The sequence below is a fragment of the Eulemur rufifrons genome, chromosome 14 (genome assembly GCF_041146395.1).
Source record: "Eulemur rufifrons isolate Redbay chromosome 14, OSU_ERuf_1, whole genome shotgun sequence".
Lineage (NCBI taxonomy): Eukaryota > Metazoa > Chordata > Mammalia > Primates > Lemuridae > Eulemur > Eulemur rufifrons.
Genome location: NC_090996.1, coordinates 2,563,748 through 2,587,611, shown reverse-complemented (window position 1 = coordinate 2,587,611; position 23,864 = coordinate 2,563,748). Strand labels below are relative to the sequence as shown.

Below are 23,864 nucleotides of genomic sequence, written 5' to 3'. Positions count from 1 at the left end.
ACTCTTGGAATTTCCGGATAGTCTTTTTGTTATTCATAACAACCTCCTTTAGATCACACCTGAGTTTATGCTAATGAGGTGACTTAGGGTGGGGCCTTAGATAGTCTCAGGATGGGGCTGGTCACCAGAAAGACCAAGTGATTGGAGGATTGGACTTTCAGCCCCACCTCTGGCTTCCTATAGTTGACACCCAGTTGATGAGCAGCTCACAGCCAGCCTCCCACCAGATGAGCCACGGGGCCACCTGCCCGGGAAAGGGGCGGCCAACATCACACCCTGCCCCAAGACACCACAGGCACCACAGGCAGGCACGCCTAGCCATTCCCGAGTGCCCAGGCTCTGGCTGTTCACAGGGTACAAGCAGGAAGACCAAGAACCTGTCCTGGGGAGGCGGCAGGAGGCAGCACTGTGCCTGAACCAAGGCTCCAAGTCCCCAGTCCCCCAGTCATGCCCCATTGTCCCATCTTACTTCACTGACAAAACACTAACTCAAAGAAGATTAAAGTCCAAGTACAGGGCCCTGTGCAACCACGCTTTTATGTTTCTCATTCAATTTTGTGGTTTTATTCATATAAATCCCAAAAGCTCTTATTATTTCTAAGTGATTTGTTTCTATTGTAAATGAAAATTTTCCCCATTAAATTTTGACAACCCAGAATAAGTGACTAAGGCAAAGATCTCAATCAATGGAGGTTTATTAAGCCAAAGTTTGAGGACGCACCCAGCAAAAACACAAAGCACAGACGCATCTGTGGCAGTTTTTTCCAAAGACGGATTTGGAAACAGGGAGAGGGTACACAGAAAGAAAAAGGAGGAAGGGGTGGGCAGTGAGACAAATGGTTACATGCTTACCAGGCCCAGGAAATCTACATTTTACATGAGATATGGTGAATGTTTAAAGAGAAAAGGGCAGTGAAGGAAGAATCAATTACACAGATGTTCCTGGGTAAGTGGAAGCCTGGTTGATCTTGTCTCTGCTTTGCACCTGAGAAGATAAACTTGTAATCCACATTATTAGTGTGGAACTGAACAGACTTTAGCCTGCAGGCCCAAAGTTACAATGTGCACGTCCTTGTTTGGGGCGGGGGCACAAGGAATTTCCTCATGAAAGATCCCTGGGGATAGCCTTGGAGATTCCTAGAGGGATCTGGCTGGTGCATAAAGCTGGCAAGAGCTATTCATTTGGAAGGGGGTGTTGCGTGACTCAGCTACCAGGCTTGACCTTCCCTTTTGTATCTGGAGCTGGGGAGGGTGGTCCTGAGATTTTTGTTTTCCATTACAATTTGGTAACTGGTCAGTAATGGTACATGTAAGAGTCACTTTGTATAGTTACTTTTTATGGCTTTCTTAGCATTTCATCTCTCATCATTTTAGTGAGATGAAATGCTAAAATTTAATAGTTTTAGTATCAATTCTCTTAGGTTTTGCACATAATAAAATTATCTACAAATAATGGCTATCACTTGTTCTAAGTCAGTTAATCCAGACAACCCCCTGAAGAAAGTAATATCCCTGTTTCACAGTAGAGGTATCCAAACACGAGACCTGCCCAAGGCCAAAGAGCTCGTAAGTAACAGGCGGACTCAAAATTCAAAACCAAGTCCAAGCCTTCTAGCTCCAGAATTCATGTCCTCACCACCAGACTCTCTCTATATTGATTAGATTAACTCCTTTTTTCTCTGCCTTTATTTCTGTTTGAAGACTTAGTACCTTAGATAGAACTTCTGGGACAATGTTAATTGTGGTGATAGCAAATATTCTTGTCTTGTTCTTAATTTTAACTGGAAATTGTCTCTAATGCTTCATTTTTAAGTATGATTATGGCTACACATTATAAAGGAAAGCTTTGTCACCTGAGAATATTGGTAGTAATGTACATTCTTTTAATAAAGAACCAAAAATCAATCTATTTGGAAAAGGGATGGATTGTGAAACTTTATTAAGGACTTCTATTCCAAAGGTTTATTCCAATCACATTTACAGTACATAAAATACCAACACTTTCTTGTTAAGAATACAGAAACTCTAGCCATTGTATTGATGCTGACTTAAATAGAAGCCTCTACATAAGGCAAGAGTCCATATCTGAAGAATTCGACCAATAAGAGATAACTACAAAAAAGCCATTCAACAACCTCCCTTAAAGATATGTAAGAAGCCCAAGGAAGTTAGCTTTTGTGGGAGACTAATGTGCACATTTTATTTAACAAACATAATGTACAATTAACAGAATTGTGTATTCCCAGGAAAATTAAGACTATGTATACCTGGATTAGCACCTAGAAAGATATGTAGAAAATAAAACAGGGGAAAGCTCTCTATTAAAATCATTTGGGCCTAGGTTATTCTAAGAGGAGATTCTCACCAGCGTTTGATGGTAACTCATTACCTTCCATGTGAGCTTGGTGACCAGCCGACTCTGTTAACTGCTTTGTGTCGTCAGTGCTTTATGGTATTAGATGTGTCAAACTTGATAGATTTTATATGTAAATTTAAATAAAAGATTATTGGAAAAAGAAGAGAACCTTTCTCAACTGCTTGTGTGAAGTGACACTGTTCACAAACGGTGCCCTGGGGAATCACTCACAATTTCACAAGTACACTTGCACGATCTGTAGAAGTCACTGATTGGAAGAATCATCATCAATGGTGTATTTAGGTTGTGAGAGGATCCATTAGGATTAGAAGAGGTTCTACGAGGCAGGTAGCCACAGAGTCTCACTGAACGAGATATTTTACTCAGAAGTTAACATTATACCGTGCATTTGATGCAATATTCTTTGGTTACATCATATGAACCACTAGAAGGATAACTCCCTGTCTTACAAAAGACATCAGTGGTTCTTCACTGGGGGTGATTTTGCCCCCAGGAGACGTTTGGCAATGTCTGGAGATCATTTTTCACAGCTGTGGGGGGAGCTACTGGCATCTAGCGGGTGCGAAGGGCAGGAGCGCTGCTAAACGTCCTACAGCGCACGGGGCAGTCCCCACAACAAACATTCTCAGGCCACTGATGTCGATAGTACCGAGATTGGAAAACCCTGAAAGAGGTTTATGTAACATGCGCCTGGGCTGTCCGCAGTCAGCGAAGCCGGCGGAGGCCGTGCGCCATGTCCTGCACGTCACCGCTCTGAGGGATTCCCCAGCCACTCTGACCGCCAGAGTCCCGTTCATTCCCGTCTTCCGTCCCAGACCCAGGGCCAGTTTCTTCTCATCAAAGAACTCCACAAAGACTCCCGGAATCAGGGCGGGAACGACATGCCAGAAGCATGGCTTCAAAGTCTTCCACTGACTTTACTGGACAGCAACTTTAAGTGACCTAAAAATTATTCCAAACCTTCACTGTGCTGCAGTCTCTGACTATACAGGACCTCAAAGTTAGGGCTACTATACTGTTAATAATGGAGCCCACATTTTAAAGACAGTGTGTCTAAACACTTTAGATTCATTTAATGGGGCAAACCAAACAAAATGGTGCTAAAGGCAAATATTCAATATACTTCATTTTAAACTAAAAATAAAATAAAATAAATGCCATGCACAGCAGACACCATTCCTTTTTTTTTTTTTTACATATTTACAATTTTACATATTTACTTATCAATATATCTTCTATCTTTACAATTATAAAATTAATTCAAACTGTTGGACAGTGGTACCATTGAATTCCCTTAAACATATACTTTGTAGCATTCATTCGTTTTATCCTTTAAAAGGCAATTATTTACCCAAAACCAAACCATAGTCAATGCCACAGAGGAAGCACATAGGAAAATCATGGAGGAAAAAAAGATTTAAACAAATTTTCACACAAGCCTTAAATGAATCTATTTCAGTAACTCAAATAAATAGTATTTTATTATTAACTAAGCTTCCCCTGTCAGGAATAATAAAACAAACAAAACAATCCCCACAAACTGTACCTTTAAAAATGATCTGACATCTGTAAGCAATTAAGTTATATTCTAGATCCCAATCAGTGGACTGTAGTAAGGGCTACCTACAATTTAGGCTCAAATAAATACTATCCCTGTAAATTTTTATCATCCTGCATAAACTTGAGGTTGCAATGGTGGAGGAAGTTTATCATTTTCAACATTTTCAGAGTCAATTGCTGCTAATGGTTGATTTGGGGGCTTAATTTCAAGTGGGTATTTCTCAACAATGTCTTGAACTTCTTTTGCAATTCCATCTGTCCAATCTATGAGGTCTTTTTCAAGTTTCTTGGCTTCATTCATGATCCTTTCCTGTCGCTCATTCAACTGAGACAGGAGATCCAAGTTCTTGTACATTTGCTTAACACCTACGCAAGCATCAGGAGACCAACTCTCGGACTCTTGCTTCCTGGGAGAGGTCTGGCCAGACATGTAGCGGTCAAAATCCTCCTGACTTAAATTCAAAGACTGGGCATCTAATTTCTCAATGAAGGCCACAGCGCAGCACTACAAAAGAGAATGTTAATATAGTCGTATTAGGAAAGCTACAAATATTCAAGTAGATTTAAAAAAATCTTTTTATTATGTACAATTTAAAACAGAAGCAGAAGTAAACAGAACAGGCTAATGAACTGCCATGTACTTCGGCCTCAAAAATCAGCAACTCACTGCCAGTCGTGTTTCCTTTATACTCCCAGGAGCCCAGGGCCACGTCTGGGTGCAGCCTCCTCAGGAGCACCTCAAAGACCCTCCCTGCAGAGGTCTTGCCAGACACACTTCCCTACTCAGGACACGGCCAGACAGTGGGTGTGGGCCCTCCTCTAGGTACTGGTGGCACACATACCTCTGGTTCTCAAAGAGATATTTTAATATCAAGTATTTAAAAGAAAAGCTTTGAAATCAGACAACCTGAGCTATCTATCACCTCTGCTACTTAACAGCAACAGTGCTGAGACTCTGGGAAAGTCACTTAAGCTCTCCGAGGTTTCTGCATCTGGAAATTGGGGGAAATACCACCCAAATGGATTGTGAGAATTAAGCAACATAACATATGTAACACATTTAGCTGATAGGTCTGTAGTTAGCAATGAATAAATGGTAGCACTTATTAGTATAGAAATGCTAGGGCAAATGCCCAATTAAATACATACCTGCTAATTACACTTTCTTATATTGACTAAATTTTTCTACAAGGAGCACATATCATTTTGACATTAAAAAAGAAAACTATTTTCACAAGAAAAACATGCAAGATAATTGGGAAAACAGGTAGCTCTCAGAATTTCTTCTGAGAAACTCATTCACAGTATCCTACCTTATTACTCATTAAAAAAACACAACAAATCATCTCTCTAAGGAATATTTAGCGAACGTACTACAATTACTTTGTTTGAGGAAAAGAGAAGAGCATGCCCATTTGGCCCCCGCGGTGCGCGTGGGATCGCTGTGGCCTGTGCTGCCTGGAGAGAGGAGACGACTCCAACACTCCTGGCACAGTGAGTGCGTATATGGCATCGCCACTAACAGGAAGAGGGAATATTAGAAAAGAAACAAACATATGATGGAGAAGCAGTTTCGGTTTTGAATAAATTGTATTTGAGATGCAATAAATATGTGTAATAAAGGCGTGAGGTCAAGACAGGGACACAGATCTGTGTGTGAACACTGTGCGGGTGACTAACAGAGCTCTGTGACCAGAGGAGCCAGTGCAGGGAGAGAGAAACACAGAGGACAGAACCCCTGGGAATGACCCAACTCAAGGGGGAAGTAGAGAGTTTACAAAGGGACAAGGAAGAAGTGGAACTGTGGAAGCCAAGAGCAAATGATGTTCCAGAACAAAGGAATAATCAAGAGTGTTAAGAGAAGTGAAGTAAGATGAACACTGAGAGTTCCCATGGCATTTGGCAACTGGCAGATCTTTTTTTACTTTTGCCAGAATAGTTTCATCGGAGTGATAGGAGCAGAAGCCAGACCCCGAGTCAGGCAAGGAGAGAATGAAGAATGAAGGCACAAATGTAGTTAAGGCTGTAGGTCAAAGGTGCCGGGAGGCTGCCAAGTTTAGGTGAACTAGCTGCCTCCACTGTCAACAACTCCGGCTACCCTCTGACACTTCCTGTCCCCCTTCATTTTGCCCATTCCCGGCCATGTCTCCATCTCCACGCTTCTCAGGGACTTCCAGGTTGTCTGACCCTCCCTGGATAAAAAACTGAATCCAAAAGGCTCTTCCCTAGTAAGTGCATGTTTGTGATATTATGAAATGTATACTTGGTCTTCATCCCCCTGTTTCTTGGCATACAACTCCTAAAATCCATGTTTTTTTGGATGCCAATGGTGGCTGAGAGCTTCAGAACGGGGCTGTTCACAAAGGCATGATTAGAGGGTTGGGACTTTCCCAACCCTCTGGGGAGTGGAGAGGGGGCTGAAGGCCAAGTTCACCACCAATGGCCAATGGTATAATCAATCATGCCTATGCAATGAAGCTTCCATAAAAACCTACAAAGACAGGGTTCAGAAAGCTTCCAGATAGCTGAACACACGGAGGTTCCTGGAGGGTGGCGCCCTGGGGAGGGCATGAAAGCACCACACTCCTTTCCCACACCTCGTCCCAGGCATCTCTTCATGTGTGTCCTTTGTAATATGTTTTACAGTAAACTGGCAAATGTGTTTCCCTGAGTTCTGTGAGCCACTCCAGCAAATTAAACCCAAAGAGGAGGTTGTAGGGACCCCAACTTGAAGCTGGCTGCTCAGAAGTTCGCCTGGACTTGTTACTGGTACCTGAAGGAGGGCAGAAAACCAAGCACATAAGGTGCCCTGGGGCTCAAAATTCATTAGCTCCAGAGGGAATCTGGTCTACAGCAAACAATCAGAGTTCAGCAGTCGGAAAAGGGAATTATCTGGCCTTCAGTTACCACTGTAAACAAAACAATGGTTGAAAATCATTGCACATCCGCCACACTGACCCTTTCTTAAAATATCTCAGCATTTAGTTCTAAAAAGTAACTTGTAGAAATAAAACAAACAAAACAATCTTCAGTCTTTTAAAAATGAATCAAAAGTCCAAGATTTGACTCGTTCGTGGTTGAAATGGCCCAGGTGGGCGAATGACTCTTACAGCCGGGAGCCCGAGCAGCACTTCCCAGCAGCCACAGAGACATGGCACCTGTTTCCTGTAAGAGTACCGCAATCTCTGGTCAAGTACTGGAGGTGGAGCGTTTGCACAGCCTGGTCACATGGGCTCTTCGACCCAAAGCAGCACCTTCAGCCAGGACTCACCCCTCAGGAGCATTAACCTGTCACAGGCCTGAGAGACCCGTCACATCCCTAAAATAAATACCTTCCCGGTTCTTCTCCACAGCACCAAGAACTCCGGTACTCACCAGATTGGTGAAATAGTAGCCATCCTCGCCCGTCATCAGGCGGCTCGGATTGCAGAAGCGGGTGATGTACTGGATGTTGGACTGGAGGCGCGGGGGGTTGCCCTTCAGAACGATGTAGATGAGGGTGGGCAGGAAGTCATCTGCTGAAGCCGGCTCGTTCTTGGTGATCTTGATGGCATTGAAGATGTGCTTGCTGCACCTGGTGATGCAGGCCAACTTATCTCGAGGCACACGCTTCGAATCCATTTCAATGATATCTACAAAGCAGAAAAGATAATGCTTCCCATGAGAAAATAACCACAGAAGAGAAACAATAGGATAATCATGTTTTATCCATTAGGTTACAGAGGAACTCTCACTAACCACTTTCCCAGTAGTTAACGTAGTGCGAGAAAAACTGAGACTCCCAAAACAGTAAATGCCAGCTCATCCTCAGACAGGTGGCCATGAGCCTGGCACTACACGGTATGTCTTGCAAGCATATTTCTCTTCATCCTCGGATTATGCAATGCATACTATTATTACCCATTTTATAGATGAAGAAACTGAGGGTCATTAGAAAGTCTTAATCTGTATACTGCTTTTTAGAAATGTGGCTACGTTACACAAAGCATCTTTATATTGGGTATCGGAAAATAGCCACTGAAATCCAACACTTAGGTCCGCAGTGGCCAATCCTCATGGCATGTAAATCTCCACTAGCTACCAACATCTACAGAATCTTTATTACACTTATAACCTGCTGATTAGCAAGGGGATACAGCAAGGTATAAATTTAATGTCAAAATAATATTTTATCTCTCAGAGAAAAACTGTTTCGCTGCCCTTGACCATCACTTCAGTCCAACTAGAGGGCTCTAGTAAATGCACACCTTTGTCCCAAAGACCAGGAGATAGTGCAGGGCGGTTAAGTACAGACTGTCAGCACTGCTAGGACGACACGGGAGGAGGCAGTGTGCCCCTGGGCGCACGTATCAGCTTGCAGTCGGGAACATCGTGAAAGAAAATAGCTGAGGCAGCTTAATTTGACAGCAAATTCTCATCACTAGCAGGAATAAATGTTTCAGACTCAAGGCTGGAGGGTAAAAAGGGAGAAAAGGGAAGGAAATGTAGAATAAAGGAAGAAAAAAGTCCCAGGATTTCTCCTACACTCTTTCTCCTGCAGAGCCCCCCTTGCTTATAGCCTTCGGCCTGAAGGAAGCTTCCTGGAACTCTTTCAGACCTCCACTTTGATGTGCAGTCCTGTGACTAGCACCACCCCAAAGTCTAAACTAGGCAATATGAGAGGAAAAAAGCAAAAAACAGGAAACTCACTGCTGTATTAGTTGTTCTTCCAGTAATAATTTCCCTCCCTAATCTGCCTGTTACCATCTACTTCTCAGAGCCCTAGATAATTGCTTTATGTCTTCTGTCCAGGGCTTTTACTTATAAGCAGTAGGAAAGATGTAGGTGTGTAGGTTCAGTATGTGTACTCTATCTTAGCTGGATACAGAGGTCTAAACTTATCTTTAATGGAGTTTTGAAAACAAAACAGGCTTTACCTCTAAGTCATGGGTTCTCAGCATCGACACTATTGACATTTTGGGCTGGATCATTCTCTGGTGTAGGGGCCTGTTCTCTGTGTTGCAGGACATTCACCAGCATCCCTGACCTCTCCCCACTAGATGCCAGTAGCACCCCCATAGGTGTGACATTTAAAAATGTCTCCAGGCCAGGCACAGTGGCTCACACCTGTAATCCTAGCACTCTGGGAGGCTGAGGCAGGAGGACTGCATGAGCTCAGGAGTTCGAGACCAGACTGAGCAAGAGTGGTCTTTTCTACTAAAAAAAATAGAAAGAAATTAGCTGGACAACTAAAAATATATAGAAAAAAATTAGCCGGGCATGGTGGCGCATGCCTGTAGTCCCAGCTACCAGGGAGGCTGAGGCAGGAGGATTGCTTGAGCCCAGGAGTTTGAGGTTGCTGTGAGCTAGGCTGACACCACGGCACTCTAGCCTGGGCAACAGAGTGAGACTCTGGCTCAAAAAAATAAAATAAAAAATGTTTCTAGCTGTTGCCAAATTTTCGCCGGGGGACAACTAGTGCCTGGCTGAGAAGCACTGCTCTAGGTAGATGGCTCCAGTAGCCAGACAGAAATTGTGTGGGCAGAGCCACATGAGAAAGGGAAACCTTCACCACTGACCACAGGCCTCCTGTGCCTAAACTCTTGGAGCTAAGAGAAGCTAATGACAGAACTCTCTGATCCCCTGTCTCTTTTGGAAGCCCTGAAGGGTAGCCTCTTCAAACCTCAGGCCAGAGGCTTCAGTGATTCTCGCAATTTTATGCAGTTCTCTTCAATAGACCTCGTGTTTACTTGTCAGCCTAGAAAATGAGTCCACTGCCCCACGCTGCACAACTGTCTGGCAGCATCTCCTACCCAGTCCCACTAGTTACTGCACACAGCTACATTTCCCTGATCCCCTGGGCTGCCAGTGCTCACTGCCCACCCCACTCTCACCACGACGGCCACGCAAACACTTGCCATCAGCGGATGCCCCAGCAAACCGTGCCCTACACAGGCCAGAGTCCACACAGCGGAGACTCCCTGTTACCAAGAACTGGCCCTGAAGGCTATCTTGGCTGGAAGGAAATTAGTTTTTTAGACTCAAGTTTGGTGGCTTCTAGATCTGGTAGCTTCCTTGGGAAGGGTCTTACAATAAGTAAGATTTTTCTCCTTGAATCTGACTAAAAAGTAAGCTTTATTGTTTTAGCATCTCTCAAGGATTTTTAAGGTCACATTTGTAAAACTATGTTTGAAAAATATATTTTTTTTATTTGAAGGAACACTTCAGGGTCTTTCTGCTTCAACAGCCCATCAGGGACGAAAATCCTTCAGGGGCAGGCACTGCCCTTTAAAAAAAATGTATTTAAAGAAAAGAAAAATATATTTTTGTACATTCATGGTTTTAGACTTTCTTTCCTCTGGTATCAGAGAAAAACTACAGGGGTAGATTGGCCATTTGTCTGTGACTTCAGGGGTCCCCCTCCCTCCTCCAGCGGGAATTTGTTTCTTCAGGTTTTGACTCCAGCCTGTGTATGCGACATGTGATCTGCTTTGATCCATGTGGCCATGTCCTCCAGCTTGCTCTGTGTCAGCTTAAATGTCTCTAAATCCTTATTCATTTTATGTCTCCCATAATAGAGATGATCATTTATGAAACCCCAAATGCCAAGACTGGGGCCCCTCCTCGTGGAACCAAGAGGAACAGGATGACTCTTTTCCTGTAGGTCTTTCCTCTGGAGACAGATGTCAACTGAAATAGAAACGCCTCCTTCAGTCCATTTATAAACAAAACTGATAGTGCTGATTAGTGGCACAGGGGATGATGTGGAAATATTTAACCGGCAGCTGCACATTTAAGACCACTGCTATAGGCGAGTATCTTTTCTCATTACCCTTGTACTTAGGCTGACGCTCTAGGATTAGGAAGACAGTGATCGTGTAACCGGCACTCCTTACAGAGCCAGACGTGTCTATGCTTTGACTGACAAGACGTGGGGGCTAAGATGGGAGAGAGACAGGAAGAAGGCTTTTAAAATTTTGTCGCTGAATTTCTACTATCAAAAGATCTCTTGAAACTTCTCTCAGCTACCTTCAGAGAAAAGTTTCACCTCTCAAGTTCTATTAATAAACTCCTAATGCATTGAAATCCTCTTTTTTAGTTCTATTTTTAGGTAAACAATGGTCTAGTGCTTGTCATTTCTAGTTTCACGAGGTCTGTCCTATAGCTTTCAGAAAAGGGTCCTCAAAACCCCTGTGGAATACTTGAAACATAAACCAGTTGATCTTGAACTTTCTAGGAAGAATTTTTGGAGAAAATGCAAGTACAGGGCCCACATTCAGGCTTTTAGAAGGCCTCCATCTTCGATCTCATATTATAAGGTCGCCTGAGCAAAAGGCGGGGTGGCATGGGCCTTGCCCCAAAGGAGTCAATTCATGGGGCTTAATGTCATAGCCTGGCAGAAAAGTCTAGAAAAACAAACATGATAATATTGGGCTAGGCCACTTACATTCTACCTACATTAACTTACACAGTATATTACAGAGAATAATTTACTTAATTACAGGGGCTGAAATGCAAAGATGTACAAAGAGAAGTGGAACCAGAGAAGGCAGAAGAATCAGTTGGAGTAAAGCCCCTCTTGCTGTAGTAGAGGTGGTAGGATGACCCAGTCCCTAGAGGGGCCTGGCGCTAAGTTCCGGTGAGTGCCCTGCCTCCTGTGCAACCCTGATAATAGCTTCAGCAAACCCTCATTTCTTCTTGCAGCTTGGGTGACGCCCTGGTTTTTATACCCACAGCAGCCCACCTAATGGCCTGCCTCCGACACTGCTGCTTTCAGTTGACCCATTTTCCTTCCCAGCAGAATTTCATCAGTAACTTCTAAACGAGCAAGTCTTTCAAGCTTCTCTCCCTAATGAAGGAGAGGCTGGCCAAAGTTGGACATCCTCTCCATTACGATTTTTTTTTTAAACCTAAACTTTTGTGCTGTAATTCTGCTAGGTTATTCCTATAAGAAACAGCAACCTTATTAGGAGTCTGGACCTGCCCAAATGGCAGAGCCACGTCCATTTGGGTACTTCATTTACTTTGTGATCAAACCAGAAACATAATTCAAAGCATCTAAGTAACCAATCAGAGGTAACATTGTAATATGTTAGTCTAGCCTGAGGATTACCTTGCCTCACCAATTCCCTTCCTCCATCCAAAATTATTTGGAATATATAAATGCAATTGAGTCTTAAGAAATTTACTCTAGCTGTATTTGATCTTAGTCTAGTTCAATGTCTAAGAAATGAGACCTTGATCATTGAAAATGAAGGGGGAAAGGAGTTAACATGCTATTCTGAATACATCAACTTCCTAAAACTAACACTCTTGCAAAATCATTCTTACTAGATTCCAATGTATCTTTGGCAGTCTGCATTTTAGAGATATTTTAATGACTTTTTGCTCACTGAAAAAAGTATGGAGTAATATTATAGCAAAACGTTAACCTCAAGGAAAATCATCCACATTGAAAAGCTCTCAGTTTCACTGACCTGTAATTGCTTTCACCACCATATCAGATACTTCTGGAATTTCTTCATTAACAGGGACACAGAGCATCTGAGGTGTAACCCAGTGCAGGGCTCTACAAAGAGAGAGAGAAATAAAGAGTTCTGAGAATGGACTGTGGTCCTTCATCTTGCCATTTCCTTTAGTTAAGGGAAAACGTGGGGTGCCACTGACTAACCAGGCAATCCTGGGCCCAAGCACATCACCCCGCCCACGTTAGGAGCTCGACTGGTGTGACAAAGTAACTAGAATTCTAAAATGAGACCTTTGTTCTGCACTTATCAGAAGAACAGAGGACAGGGCTGGGCGCGGTGGTTCACGCCTGTAATCCTAGCACTCCGGGAGGCTGAAGCAGGTGGATCATTTCAGCTCAGGAGTTCGAGACCAGCCTGAGCAATAGTGAGTCCCCGTCTGTACTAAAAATAGAAAAATTAGCCAGGCGTGGGGGCCCACACCTGTAGTCCCAGCTGAGGCTGAGGCAGAGGGAATGCTTGAGGCCAGGAGTTTGAGGTTGCTGTGAGCTAGGCTGACTCTAGCCTGGACAACAGAGACTCTGTCTCAAAAAAAAAAAAAAAAAAAAGAGAGGACAATTTTACTGGTTGCAATGAGATTATAGCACAACTAAGACTAAAAACCAGATATTTGAGAGTGAAGATTTGAGAAGAAATTTGCTATTCTCTGTCCTCACCGTCTATTGCCATTGTTGTCCTTCTGAGGCACACTGGACCCCGTGTAAGAGGCCACCAAGCATGTGTCCCCTCAGTCTGACTCTCAGTGTGTTTCCTGGTCACACTCTAACTTCACTCCAAAGACTCTGCCTACTCTGCCTCTTGGTCCAGGGCCCATCTAGCTACTTCTGGCTTCTGACCTCAGGCTCAGTCTTCCATCTTCCGGGTATCAACTCCTCCCTTCTGGTGTGACACCTCCAAGTACTGACCCCCTAACTGCCAGCCCCTTTCCTGGGAGTCCACTGGGATTCGCAGGCCCGATGCCTCCTCATGTTCAGCCACGGACCTGGCCCCACACGGAGGCCTCTTCCCCAGCATCCCGCGGCCACTGAGGCACACGGTACCGGGCTCACTCCGCTAGTCCGGGGAGCCTGGGCGCCGTGGGCAGTGCCGTGAACCCTGTGCCAGGGAGAGCCCTGACGGGAGGAACGGCCGAATGACGCGCACCCCTGGCAGGGATGAGGAAGGATGACACCCGCCGCCTTGGCATGGATACCCACAGCTTCCTGCCTGACACCACTGTGCAATGAACCAAAAAACTAGTCCTCCTGTTCCTTGGACATTTTGGAGATTTGAAACAATCTCAAACACCAAACATAACTCTTATCTAAAGCTGCCTGAGTTGGCAGATGGATAAGCAAGATTACCACATTCCTTTTCTTTCTGACACCACAGAGACGCTTATATGCCAGGGAAGGCAGGTACGTTAGCTGTTACTTTCTCCTAAGGTTTGAAACTCAAGTGCCTTATTTTTCCGAAACGTGTTCTTCCATTAGTAGGTAATAAATGTAAGACAAAGCAAAACAACTACCTGATTCTCTTTTGAATGGCAAGATCTTTCTTCTCATCGTCAGTGGTTTCTGGACAGAACACATATTTATAGAGACGAGTCATGATGTACTTTTCGATCTGATCCATTATCTTCTCAACTCGTTCTGGAGGCACTGAAATACCAAATGGGCATAGAAGCTCAAGAGAAGGATGGACATTTTAAATTAAGAGTATGTTTTCATAGTACTTTCTACACAGCAAAAAACCTAAATTTACTAGAAATACATCAAACACACACAGAAACAAAAGCATAAAATGTCACATTAAAAAATACAATTTAAAAAATTACCTCCACTTTTGGCCCTTTTCAGGACCCCACTTCTACCTCGAGCTGCTGGGGCAGCACCGCACAGGCCACCCCTGCCAGGCGGGAGACCTCAGCACGTGTCACTCCCTGACGCTACACTAGAAACGCGCCAGAAATTCCCAAGACTGACAAATGCGGGCAAGACTAACCCTTTCATTTTTCTGAGGTTTGCCGTAAAACCCTAGAGAGCGCTCTGAGGTACACACCTGGGGCAGAGTTCTAAGATGTACACAGGAGCTAAGTACATCCTAAAGTCCAACACCACCGGGGGTCGAACTCAAGACGAATCCCTAAAAACCTAAAGCTCGATGTCAATATTTTTACTGCAATGACTCACCAAGATAGTGATTCCAAGAGGGGGAATTCATTTAGAAAAGTCTCCCAAAACGTTTTAATCTGCTTGACCCCTACCCCTAGTGGAGTTACTGAATATTACTCAATAAATTATCCAACTGCTCTTGGAAAGGTACACATGGTCGTATACAAAGGCACTGCTGAGTGTAAGACCAGGTATGGGAATGTCAGTGAGTAGTTTATAGGTCGGAGTAGACAGACCGGCCAGGCCGTCGGAGAAAGAGAGAAACTGCTAGGAGACAGACCAGGCAGTCCCTGTGCAACTACCTGCCATCTCTCAACAGCTGGCTAACAAGGTGTTACCTTTTCCACGAGTCTGCATTTTTTCAGCCACATTCTGGTAAAAATCCTGAGTACACTCTGACTGTTCCTCAATGCTTAAATCCTGAAACAGACAAAAAGGCCACTTGGTAGCTGAAGAAAGTTCATAAGTATAGTCTAAATTTTGAGAAGTTTCCAAAATCCACTCTTTCCCTTGGTGGTAAGGCTAAAAACACTTATAAATTATATTAATCCTGCAGGAGAGAAAAACCTATCCACTAATATTATTTACAACATCTCATGACCTTGTAATTCATTCACTATATATATAGTCTTACAGAGATATGATGCATTTGTGATAATTTACATAGCTTACATACATTTCCATTTATCTAATCATCTTAATCATTTTTGGTGGTTTTATAATATTCCATTATATAATATTAACCAATTTATTTAACTACCCTCTACCACTGTGCATTTGGATTGGTTCCTTTTTTTCACTATTATGTACTGCAGCTATAACAATTTTGTGAAGACTGTTTTCTTTTGGGTTATTTCTTTTTGTTACATTTCCAAAAGTGTCATTGACAGTTTAATAATTATGAACAACTTTATAGTTCTAAGTATCTATTGCTAGACACAATCCTCAGAAACTCCAGTGGACACTGGCATTAGCCATGTGTATGCTTATTTATTTCTCCATGGCTCCTACCACATTGGGCTTTATAATTTTTATTTGGTTTTACAGATTTTATTAGGTATAATATATATATTTATTCCCCACTTTCTTCCAAAGAATATTTAAAGTCTCTATAAAAGATAAATACAGTTCAGCAGAACAGACTAGAAAATAAAAAGAACAAATAAGCAAAAAGAAAAACAAAACATGGTGAGAGGGCCAGCTGCGGTGGCTCACGCCTGTAATCCCATCACTCTGGGAGGCTGAGGCAGAATTGCTTGAGGTCAGGAGTTCGAGACCAGCCTGAGCAAGAATGAGATCCTGTCTCTCCTAAAAATAGACAAAATTAGCCGGGCATGGTGGTGCATGCCTGTAGTCCCAGCTATCGGGAGGCTGAGGCAGGAGGATTGTTTGAGCCCAGGAGTTTGAGGTTGCTGTGAGCTAGGCTGACGCCACAGCACTCTAGCCTGGGCAACAGAGTGAGACTCTGTCTCAAAAACAAACAAACAAACAGACAAAACCAAAAACCAAAAAACCAAAAAACAAAAATAGCTACATAATTCAGTGTTCAAAGATAAAAGGAAACTAATTTTTCAAGTGAAATTTTGACACCAAAATCAGACATTTCTCCCAAGGGTTCTCATAAAGATGTCATGGTAGAAGGGTATGAACATGGCCCAAGACAGATTCCACAGGACTGTTTCTTACAGACTTTGTCAACACAGGCAATGACACCCCCCACCAAGGGTCAGAAAGCCCTGTTGAAGCGTGCAGCGGTCTGACACTCCGGCTTAATTCTGAAAGTGTGGCGGCACAGGCGGGACTCGTGGCATCCCCAAGCCACACCTCTCGGCCTCCACAGTGTCTTGCCCACTTACCCTTTCACCTCTCACCTGGAGTTCGCTACTCGCCCAACCTTTGATCTTTCTCCCTTTTAAATCCATTTCACATACCACGGTCAAACTGGTCGTCTTAGACGATGATCTGGTCACACTGTGCCTCAAACCTGCAATGGTTTTCTGTCAACTGTCTGCTGAAGGTACACTCAGTGCAAACAGTCCCCTCCCTTCCCACTGACCTGCTGGTTTTCCTACTCTTCTGAGAATCTGCTTTTCGTGTTCCCACCTCTCTAACCCTGTTAAATTATTTTCTCTGTCCAGATTACCTTTACTGCTTTCCAATCCTCCAACAGCCATCCATGAAGTCTCCACAGCATCTCCTTTAAAGCTCAGTTCACACTGTACAACCTCTGAGAAGCTGTCATTCATTGTCTTAGTCAAAACACCTTGTAGGTCTCTAAGCACTTACGGTACTTTGTGATCACCTTGACTGAAGCTCTCACAACTGTCTTAATTGCCTATCCATTAATATTTGTGCCATTTAGTTAAATTAAAATTGATCCCTCAGCCAGGTGTGCTAGGTCATGCGTGTAACCCCAGCACTTTGGGAGGCTGAGGTGGAAGGATCACTTGAGGCCAGGAGTTTGAGACCAGCCTGGGCAACCTAGCAAGACCCTGTCTCAACAAAAAATTTTTAAAATCACTAGCATATGCACTATAACTGAATATTGTGGATTTATCTTGCCATGCTGCTGCATTTATACCTCTATTACTGTTCTATTTTCCCTTGGATTTTCCTGATAACATTTTTTTCTTGGATTTCTAAAAATTATGTTTCTATCCATTCTAAAAACACTCATTACATGACTAGAACTGCCAGCCACTGTACCAATGATATAAACAGGCTAATAAAATGCTCAGAGGACTTTTGGTTTAAATGGGAAGACTGAATGCAAATAACTACAATCATCTACAATTATGAGCAAGAAGAACAAAGTGCGACGGGCATATCATAAATCTCTCACTTCTTCCCGCTGTCTCCATCAGTCATCTCCAAACAGGTATCGCTGCAGCAGCAGTTAAGTGTGCTTTTTTTCATACTAATGCTAACATGAAACGGTGGTGATGAGATGTTTCTAGTGATGCTCGTGAGAAAGGTCGTCTCCTTCCTGCTCTGTGGTGTGAACCCAAGGAGACCTGTAGCCACTCTGTAAGAGAAGTCCTGATCCGACTCACCCTGCTTGGCCGCTTCTGTGTGGAGGCAGGATGGGCCTCGATCCCAGGACGTACAGGGCTTTCAACTACCACCACCCAACACCCGTATTTCCAATTCTCCAATGGGACTTCAATCTTTTGTTTCCTATCTACCACGTACCTATGAATTGACAAGGGAAAGTTATACTGTAAATTCTCTAAGCCTCCTCTCTGCACTAAAGTAGATCACCGGACAAATAGAGCCATGGACTGAACTTTAGGTCTGCTGGAAATATTTCTTCAGAGAATTAGTTGCAATATTATGCCTGGACTTTTATGCAGGTAATCACAGCAGCAGCTACATGAAGAACATGTCCATAGGAACATGTTTATAAACTCTAAATATCATCAAATTAATACCCTGCTCTTATTTTAAATTATTTTGTAATGATTTAAAATCCTTATGATAAGCAGAATGGGCTTAAATAAACAAAAGATGGACTACCATCTTTGGTATGTTGAGATATTTTTGTATTTCAGCACATTACAGGGGTATAAATGTTTAGGTTACGTATATTGTCTTTGCCCCACCCGAGTCAGAGCTTCAAGCGTGTTCATCCCTCAGACGGTGTGCACTGCACCCATTAGGTGTGAATATACCCATCCCCTCCTCCCCGCTCCCATCTGCCTGATACTACTCAATGAATGTTGCTACTATATGTGCACTTAAGTGTTGATCAGTTAATACCAATTTGATGGTGAGTACATGTGGTGCTTGTTTTTCCATTCTTGTGATACTTCACTTAGTAGAATGGGCTCCAGCTCTACCCAGGATAATACAAGAGGTGCTAGATCACCATTGTTTTTTGTGGCTGAGTAGAACTCCATGGTATACATATACCACATTTTATTAATCTACTCATGTATTGGTGGGCACTTGGGTTGTTTTCACATCTTTGCAATTGTGAATTGTGCTGCTATAAACATGGTGATCGAGAAAAACTGCCAGCCAGAGTATCTCTACAAGGATAGATTTTAGAAGAAAGTGGAAAAAAATAAACAGGCAGACAAACATAGATCAGATGAGGCCCGGAAGGATGGGTGTCTGAAACTACAGGAGACTCCATGGGAAGAAGTTGTGGAGAACTCGAGATTTTTTACTATTAAACTCACAAGTCTAATTTTATTTTTAATATAGGGGACTTGACTTAACATTTTAACTACTTGAATTTTGCTATCATTTAACTTACTTCCCTTTCTTTTTATTTCATTTTATGTGTTTAGAGACAGGTCTCACTGTGTTGCCCAGGCTGAAGTGCAATGGCTGTTTTATGCAATCAGAGTGCACTATAGCCTTGAACTCCTTGATGTAAGTGATCCTCCTGCCTTACCCTCCCGACTGGCTGGGACTACAGGAGTGCGCTATGGTGCCTGGCCCCATTCTTTTAGTACTTTCTACAATACATTATCTATTCATTTTATCTGCTTAAGTAGTTTAAACATGGTCACCTTTCATCTGCACCAAATTTTAACACTTAACTTAGAACAAGCTGTATTCATTCTTATGATTATTAATAAGTACAGGTTCGAGCATCCCTAATCTGAAAATCCAAAATTCGAAATTTTTTGAGTGCTGACACAACACCACAAGTGGAAAATTCCACACCTAACCTCATGTGATGGGTTGTAGTCAAAACTTTGTTTCATATGTAAAATTATTAAAAATATTGTATAAAATTATCTTCAGGCTGTGTGTATAAGGTATATATGAAACAAATGAATTTTTGTGTTTAGACTTGGGTCTCACTCCCAAAATATCTTATTGTCTACGTGCAAATATTCCAAAATCTAAAAAAATCCAAAATTCAAAAACACTTTTGGTCACAAGCTTTTTGGATAAGGGATATTCAACTTGTAGTATTCCCTTCTAAATAAGAACACTTGGCCTCCATTTAAACACTCGGCTACTAGTAAAATAGGCCTAAAAGGTCTATTTTACTAGTAGCACTGGATCATCTTCTCCCCCAGCTCAGCATAATCACTGAAACTTCATGTTACAATTCAGGAAACTCCTTTTTCTGTTTCTTTTTTTCGTTTTTTAGGAGACAGGGTCTCACTCTGTCGCCCAGGCTGGAGTGTAGTGGTGTGATCATAGCTCACTGCAGGCTTGAACTCCTGGGCTCAAGTGATTCTGCTGCCTCCGCTGCCCAAGTAGCTGGGACTACAGGCATGTGCCACCATGCCTGGCAAATTTTTGTATTTATTGTCCACGTTGCCCAGGCTGGTCTTAAACTCCTGGCCTCAAGCGATCCTCCCCCCTCAACCTCCCAAAGCACTGGGACCACGGGTGTGAGCCACCACTCCTGGCCTCCCTTTTTTTATTTCTATTGGACAGTTTACACTCCAGTGCAGAGTTTATTTTATAATGTAAAATAACTTCCCCGCCACTTTGTCCTCATATCCTGCTTTAAATTCTCGTAGGACTTTACCACTATGTTACAGACCTGCTTATTGTCCATTTCCCCCACTAAAACGTTAGCTCCACGATGGCACTGTTCACTGCCTCATGCCTGTAACAGAGCCAGGCATATGGTTAGTGCCCAGTATTAGTCAAATGAATAAATGTGGTCATTTATTATTGTTTCTCCCTGTGTGATATTATAAATTTGTTGGGAGACAATTCTCTATAGATCTCTTAAATTTCTTCTACACATCTTGTGAGCAGAGGCAACGACCATCTTTGTTTTGTACCATCTTTTCAAGGATATTTGTATAGCAAACAGCCTTAGAAGACAGTGCCTTCCTCAAAAGGAAAGGGTAGACTGTTTACTGTCCAGTATAATAAGGGGTCCTAAGCTCAGTTTCTCTCCCCTAACAAAACTCACTGCTTGCACAGGCATTACATGCTATTCTCTGCACTGCTCCGTGGAAGCTGATACTCAGGGAACGAGTGCAAATGCTGATCCTCTGGCTCTTGCTAATGCTGTCATAAACTGCCCTTTGTCTCTGATCCAGGACACTAATGTCTTCTGCCGATATTCATGAAACTTGACAGGTTAACTTGTTAGCTTGCACGTAAGGTAACTCTCAGGCCCTTCCCAGTTCTTCCCAAAGGAGCTAAGTGATAGCAGGTTCGTGTTGGTAAGTTCTTTTAGGTTCTACAAAATTCCAAAAGGTTTTTCAAAGTTTTCCAAGAAAAAAACATAGTCCAGCAGTGTAAATGAACCTTTTTCCTCAAGTATTCTCTAATAATTGTCTGGGATCTTCTTTTCTATAATGTCCATTTTACTCTTTCTAAAAAATTTTTCTTTGTAGTTTAAAACACTGGTAAGTGTCTTTCTTTGAATGAATATTGATGCTGAGAGGTACCCTGTACACTTTCTTGACTGGCCGAAGTCTTTTTTCCCACCTCCAATTTAAAAAAACTTTTGACTATTTCTTTAACTATGTTTTCTGTGTATTTCACCTGGCCTCTCATCATTAGCATTTAGATCTTCATGATCTATTTTCTGGGTTCATTAAGTTTTTTGTAGTTGTTTTTAGGGTGCTAGGGTTAGGGCTGTCATTAAGTTTTGTTTGTACTGCTCTTAACTGTTTAATCTATTTAGGTTTTAGCTTTGATGTCCATTTTTTTTTGTATTCCTAATTTCTGCTGCCTTCAATAATTTTTTTAGGAAAACAAATGTGTTAGGGCTTTAATCCTCTTAACTAAAATTTAAACATTAACATTTGAAGTACACCAAGCATGCAGTCCTCATATTTGAGAAAGTCCATCTCACCATGGAATATACCTTGAGGTCACTAGCAACTAGTTAAATATAGATTTAAACAGGGCAAAGATAATTGATTCCTATTAAATTCAATCACTGGCAAAATAAAGGTGTTGAGAATTGTTAAGGTACACAGATTCATTTTATATCTCCAAAGAAAAGCCAGACGTCAATCATTTTTAGCATTTTTGTGACTAATGAACTCCCATGTTCTTCACAAAGCTCATCATAAAAATCATAAAAATGTTTTAGCAAGAAAAATGTTTCAGCTCTTGCCTTTCCTTTATTGAATAAAATGTGTGGTGGACTAGGTATTCCAATGATTTGCATGCTACAGTGTGCAGCACAAGAGACACACAGTGCAGGCTGGAGCAACCAGGTAGCCATGCAGCAGAATTTCTGAAGTTTTCTTGTTTGTTTTTGTTTTTTGAGACAGAGTCTCACTCTGTTGGCCCAGGCTAGAGTGCCCTGGTGTCAGCCTAGCTCACAGCAACCTCAAACTCCTGGGCTCAAGCAATCCTCCTGCCTCAGCCTCCCGAGTACCTTGGACTACAGGCATGCGCCACCATGCCCGGCTACTTTTTTCTATATATTTTTAGTTGTTTGGCTAATTTCTTTCTATTTTTAGCAGAGACGGGGTCTCGCCCTTGCTCAGGCTGGTCTTGAACTTCTGAGCTCAAATGATCCTCCCGCCTTGGCCTCCCAGAGTGCTAGGATTATAGGCGTGAGACACCGTGCCTGGCCTCTGAAGTTCTTTAATTCATTTAAAATATTTTGATGTCACTAGACTTTAAGCAGATGGAGCATTATTCATGATACTCTAGAGGTCCCACAGTGCCCAGTTGGCCCTCTTGCCTAAGTATATGGAACTGTTAAACATGTGGTACCAAAAATCAGGGAACAGACTCCTGAGTTTAAGAGTTCATTAATGCAACTATGTAACGGACTTAATTTTCTATTTAGCCACTGGTTGGTTACTTAAGCTTTCCAACAAGATTTGGGGAAAGGTCCAAAGTATTCATAAATGAGAAAAGATAAGCAAGTGATTTAAGAAAAAAATAAAAATCTTGTTAAGAGGCAGCTAAGCTTCCTTTACCATCCTCACCAGGTGGGTTTCAGAGGGCACCCATGCAGCTAGTACCTCACCTTGTTGGCTGGAATCATTGTGCCAGCTCTTCCCCCTAAACCAGCATGTGCAACAAGATTTCGTGCTCAGAAGGGTCGAACTTGGCTTTGATAGGGTTCAGCTTGGCTGTGCTTTCTGAATATCTTCTGGACTTCACTCATTATAAGACTCTTATAGAGGTTCTTTGGGTGAGGGTTATTGCCTTTAACTTCTTCTTTGGGAACACACTGTGCTGCCTTCTCCAAAATGTCTGCACCCTCTAAGAGTCCCTGCAGAAGCCCTGAATGCCACATAAATTTTCCTTCTCCACCAACTTTTGGCTGCTCTACTGCAAGCTCTCAGGATCTGCCAAAGTGCACTCATATTTTCCCATTGCCTTTTTGGCTGCTTTTCTAACCTGGCTACTTCCATGAGTATCTTGTCTGTACGGGGAGTATCTGTCTTCTGTTTCATTTTGATCCATGTCCTGTTCCAAGTTCTGGCAATTGTTCTTTTGTTTTGTTGTCAAGCACAAAACAACCAAGGAGAGGGCCTGAGAGATAACATCAGAGCCAGGAGGCCGCATCGCACCAGCCTCACACACTGAGCCGTCAGGGCTGCCCCTCAGGAGTGTTTTAAGTTTTCTTTCATATTAGTACATTCTTCTATGACACGCTTTTTATTATTTTTATTCACTCATCACACTCAACATAGTTATCAAACCAGTCTTTCATCTACTTTTGTTTCCTGTGAGTTACACACTCCGCCAGCTCAGAGGGTTTCCCACTGTTCTCGCTGTCTCACTTCTCATCCTTGCTGCTTCTAATTTTAAAATTGGGTCCTGGGTTACTTTCTCCCCCGATTTTTCTCACCTTAATTAAAGCCTATTGTGCTAATTAAAGTTTCTCTGTTTTGGATACATACCTCTGTTCTTCTAATAGTAATTACACAGCAAGGCAAACTACTCCTTGCATAAACATATAGTTTAGAATAAGGGAGTCATTTCAAAGTAAAGAAGGGCATTTAACTTTCTATTCATTCTGGGGAACAGACGGTGAATTAAGATAGAGCCATATCTTAATCTATGATATTTTTTTCTCCTCATTCAGGTATGGAAAAAGTTTTTTCACAAGTGTTAATACCAGAAAAAGTTTTAAGTCTGTATAATACAATACCAGATTTTTAGAGAATGACTGTCCAGGAAAAAAACAATGAAATGAGCAAAAGTTCCTATGTTGTGCTCGACAGCTTTCTAAGTAAAAGGAGCTTATCAGAATGACCGCTAGTAAAGAAATCTTGTTTTAAAAATGTAACGAAGAAACCCAGAAAATTAGTTTATTAAAAAGCTTTAATGCAAAAGCCAACAGATAAAGGGCCTGTATTT

The 23,864-nt window shown here is 42.4% G+C and overlaps 1 protein-coding gene across 2 annotated transcripts in view; it reads right to left on the bottom strand.

Annotated features, from left to right (window-relative positions):
- Window positions 1–3,899: 3,899 nt before the first annotated feature.
- The window catches only part of RABGEF1 (RAB guanine nucleotide exchange factor 1), a 63,740-nt gene continuing 43,775 nt past the window's right edge, over window positions 3,900–23,864 (bottom strand). For both annotated transcript variants that reach the window (XM_069485726.1, XM_069485727.1), the window contains exons 5-9: window positions 14,933–15,014; window positions 13,949–14,081; window positions 12,394–12,485; window positions 7,313–7,569; window positions 3,900–4,442 (exon numbers count right to left, since the gene is read on the bottom strand). In XM_069485726.1, the coding sequence (XP_069341827.1) occupies window positions 4,044–4,442; window positions 7,313–7,569; window positions 12,394–12,485; window positions 13,949–14,081; window positions 14,933–15,014 (963 nt within the window). In that variant the 3' untranslated portion in view covers window positions 3,900–4,043. The remainder of the gene's footprint in view (window positions 4,443–7,312; window positions 7,570–12,393; window positions 12,486–13,948; window positions 14,082–14,932; window positions 15,015–23,864) is intronic.